Source organism: Olea europaea, unplaced genomic scaffold (genome assembly GCF_002742605.1).
Source record: "Olea europaea var. sylvestris unplaced genomic scaffold, O_europaea_v1 scaffold11036, whole genome shotgun sequence".
Classification (NCBI taxonomy): Eukaryota; Viridiplantae; Streptophyta; class Magnoliopsida; order Lamiales; family Oleaceae; genus Olea; species Olea europaea.
In genome coordinates, this window is record NW_019228402.1 from 1 (window position 1) to 3,954 (window position 3,954).

At 38.2% G+C, this 3,954-nt stretch overlaps 1 protein-coding gene across 1 annotated transcript; it reads right to left on the reverse strand.

Annotated features, from left to right (window-relative positions):
- Positions 1 to 2,551: 2,551 nt before the first annotated feature.
- Positions 2,552 to 3,378, reverse strand: LOC111373272. Its single transcript, XM_022995778.1, has 2 exons — positions 3,306 to 3,378; positions 2,552 to 3,258 (listed from the first exon to the last, which is right to left on the reverse strand). The coding sequence occupies exons 1-2, from the start codon at positions 3,376 to 3,378 to the stop codon at positions 2,552 to 2,554; spliced, it is 780 nt and encodes a 259-aa protein (XP_022851546.1).
- Between the last annotated feature and the right edge of the window lie 576 nt (positions 3,379 to 3,954).

Below are 3,954 nucleotides of genomic sequence, written 5' to 3' on the forward strand. Positions count from 1 at the left end.
CCATGTATTGATAGGTCGCTTCCCACTTCTTCGTCTCAAAGTCACTACCTGATCCCACCAAGTGATTGCATAGTCTATGAATTTAAGAACTGCAATTTTCACCTTCTTTTTTCCTGAGTAATTGCGGCAATCAAAGATTAACTCAATTTTCTTCTCCCAGTCCAAGTAGGTCTCCGGATCACTCCTACCTTTGAACGAAGAAATGGTCATTTTAATGTTACTCAAATTCTCATCCGCCTCGTCTCTACAGAGATTCCTACCTCTCCTTTCTTGCCTAACTCCTCTATTTCTACCCCTTCCAATATTCGCATCCACAATCACATCTTCATCCATCCCACTATCAACCTCAAATTTACTAAATTCATCCATCCTAGGTTCCCGTCTACCCTGTCTCTGTGCATTAAGACCTCCCCTTCATGTATTAGCAGGCAATGGATATTTGCCTTTCCCCACGTACATCCTGCATATCCATCTGATCCCTCATATCTACACATATCCGCTCAATCCTTCGTACCGAGTCCTCTAGCATGAAAACCTATTCATCAACTCTACCCAAACTTGATCCTTCCCTGTCAGACATCCTAAATCTAAGTTGTTTTTCTGCCTCACAATTGTTCACTCAGAATTTCACTCAATATGGCTTTTTCCCTCGATAGTTCTTACCACTTTACCTTTTAACCCTTGTTGCTTTCACCAAATCCCCAAAAGAACAATTTTGGAATTCAATCAAAAATTTAATCACGTGGAATTCAAACCGATGTGAGTGAGATTACAAGACTAAGGAATTTAGAATAATTTGACTGACAATTCAGACTACACAAGTTAAAAAAATTGACCCAAGAACGCAAAACAAGAAAGGAAATTACTGACTGAAAATTTAAACTAGATACAAAATAATAAATTGACTTAAGAAATCGGTAATTCCCAAGATCAACAATAATAATAACAATTTTTTTTTAAATTCAATTTTTTTTTACTGTACGGATGAAATGTAATTTTTTTTTTTACTCTTAGGATAGAAAAATCAAAAACAGCACTGACGCAATAAATGGAAGTTGATTTGGATGCAAATTGAATCCAAAAATAACTTTTGAAATTTTTTGTAACTTTTTTGGATTAAAGACTCTAATATACTAACTGACTCGAAGAACAGTAAAGAAAATGAATAACTGACTCAACAAGAATTAAAAAGAGATATAACCTTGGATTGGAGCCAAGCTCTGATACCAACTGATGTGAACCCGCGTAGGCAAATGCTACTGAACCCACGAACAAGATGGAAATCTTCCCAAGAAAATCAAAGCAAGGTTTTGGATTCGAATTCGATAAATCTGGAACTAAGCAGCCTGAATCGCCGACGATGTGCAGACTTCTTGATTACGCAAAATTATGGAATCTCACCCGGTTGATTTGAATGCCACAAGAATTAGATCTTGATAAGTTCGAAAGTTGTTCGATTGGAAGAACAAAGAAAAAGCAATTAAAGCCTTTCAATTAATCAATATATCAAAGGTTTTTTTTTTATACAATGAAAATAATAAGAGTATTTATACTAGTCCTAAGAATCTAGGTAATTCCGTGCATAATCTCCTAAATATGGTAAGAAATCAATTAAATATAGAATTCTAGCAAAACTAGGAAAATCGCAAAAAAAAAAAAAATTAAAAAAATGCGTCTGAAAATAACGATGCGGTCGCACGGTTCAATTCCATGCGGCCGCATGGAATTGAAGTCCGGTCCCCTTCAACTCTCGACCTAGGTCTGTGTGACCGTAGGCCATTTGTGCTGTGCGGTCGTACAACTTTGACTCTCTACTCCGTCTTCGTCCGCCTTTAACAAGTTGATCCAAGTCTCTTCGACCTTCGACCCCAACATGTAACTTGTTCCATTTTGTGTCCCGAACATGATTTCATCAACGGCTGTCTTGACGAGCAATCCCATTGCCTTTTGTACTCGCTTGAGTCATCGGACTACCCTCGACTATCAACGAATCTTTCTTCGGGCTTGACGTTGGACTTGACCTTGACGCTTGCGGCTCTTGGATCACATCACATACTCTCCACCCTGTCACTAACCGTGTTGGTATTAGCTCGTTTTTCTCGTTCTTCTCCACTGTGATTCTACCCTTTTTAGCCACAACATGCACTGGACTCACCTATGAACTATCAGAGATGTGATAGATAATACCTGTATCCAACAATTTTAGTAATTCTTTTTACACTACTTTTTTTAAGGTTGGATTTAATCTGTGTTGTCCTTCCACTGTTGGCTTTGACCCATCCTCCATTAAAATCTTGTGCATACAAAGAGTTGGACTAATTCCTCTGATGTCAGCTATTGTCCATTCAATTGCCGTTTTGTGCTGCTTTGAGTACCTCCAACAATTTATTCTCCTCTTCCTTTGTCATATCATTCGCTATGATTACTGAAATTGTTGTAGAATCTCCCAAATATGCATAACGGAGATGTGAAGGCAAGGGTTTTAGTTCAAGAGTGAGTGCTTTTTCCATTGAAGCTACTCGTGGTAAAGACTGCCAATGTCTCCTTTCTATTAGTTGCTCACCAAGTTGACAACACATTCAGCTTTTCCTGCATTTATTGCTTCCGGTTGCGCAAGTTCTGCCTCACAAAGATTTGTATGATGCTCTGTCTCAAATGTATCTGCCACAAGCTCTTCAAAAACATCTATTTGGCAGCAAGTGTTAGAAGTCATTGGATGTTTTATTTCCTCGAATATGTTAAATATGTCTTGCTCATTGTCTACCCGAAGAATCATCTTTTGATTGTAAACATCAATCAGTACTCTTCCAGTAGCCAAGAATGGTCTTCTCAAGATCAAAGGAATTTTTAAGTCCTCCTCCAAGTCCAAAATAATGAAGTCAGCCGAAAAAATAAATTTGCCAACTTTGACTAGCACATCTTCAATAATCCCCTTTGGTCGTTTGATCGATCTGTCGATCAATTGCAAAGAGATGATTGTGGGTTTTGCTTCTCCTAATCCAAGAGACCTGTAAACAAAGAGAGGCATAAGGTTAACACTAGCACCTAAGTCACATAAAAAATGCTCAAAATAATTAGACCCAATTGTGTAAGGTATCGTGAAACTCCCTAGGTCTTTTAGTTCAGGAGACAACTTTTTCAATAGAATTGCACTGCACTTCTCGTTCAGGCAGACAGTCCCATGTTCTTCCAACCTCCTTTTATTAGATAGGATCTCTTTCAAGAATTTTACATAGTTGGACATTTGGGCTATTGCACCTGCAAACGGAATATTGATGTGCAGTTTCTTGAAAATCTCTACAAACTTGGCAAACTACTTGTCCAACTTCTTTCTCTGTAACCTTTTAGGAAGGGAATAGGTGGCACATAAGCTTTCATGGGGCTGGTGTTCTCACTGTGGGTGTTTCTTTCCTTTTATCCTACTCGTTAGTTGGTTGTTCAGACTCTGCTTCTATCCCAACCTCTTCACCCATTACTTCTTTGTCTTTTATGTCTGGTCTCTTCACATGTATATCTAGAAGTTGCACTCCACTTCTGGTTGTAATAGCTTGCACTTAGTCTTTTGGATTGACCATTGTGTTGCCTGACAATGTCTCTTGTGGACGTTTTGCAAGCTGTTGAGCTATCTGACCAATTTAAGTTTTTAGTTTCTTAATGGATGCTTGCTAATTATGAATGTTAGTGTCAATCTGTCGAAACACCTTGTGTGTCTTCTGGATGTACTGGTTGACCATCTCTCCCAAACTTGGTTTTTTCTCCTGTTGTGCATTGTTTGAACTATTCCCTTGCTGATTATCCAAACATCTGAATTTTGGGTGTTGTCTCCATCCTGGGTTGTATGTTTGAGCAAATGGATTAAAATTTCGAGAGTCATTTTGAATGAAATTGACTTGTTCCTCCAAAAATCCCATAGATGTGTAGTTTTCTGTCAGATGATTAGCCCCATAGTTTTCG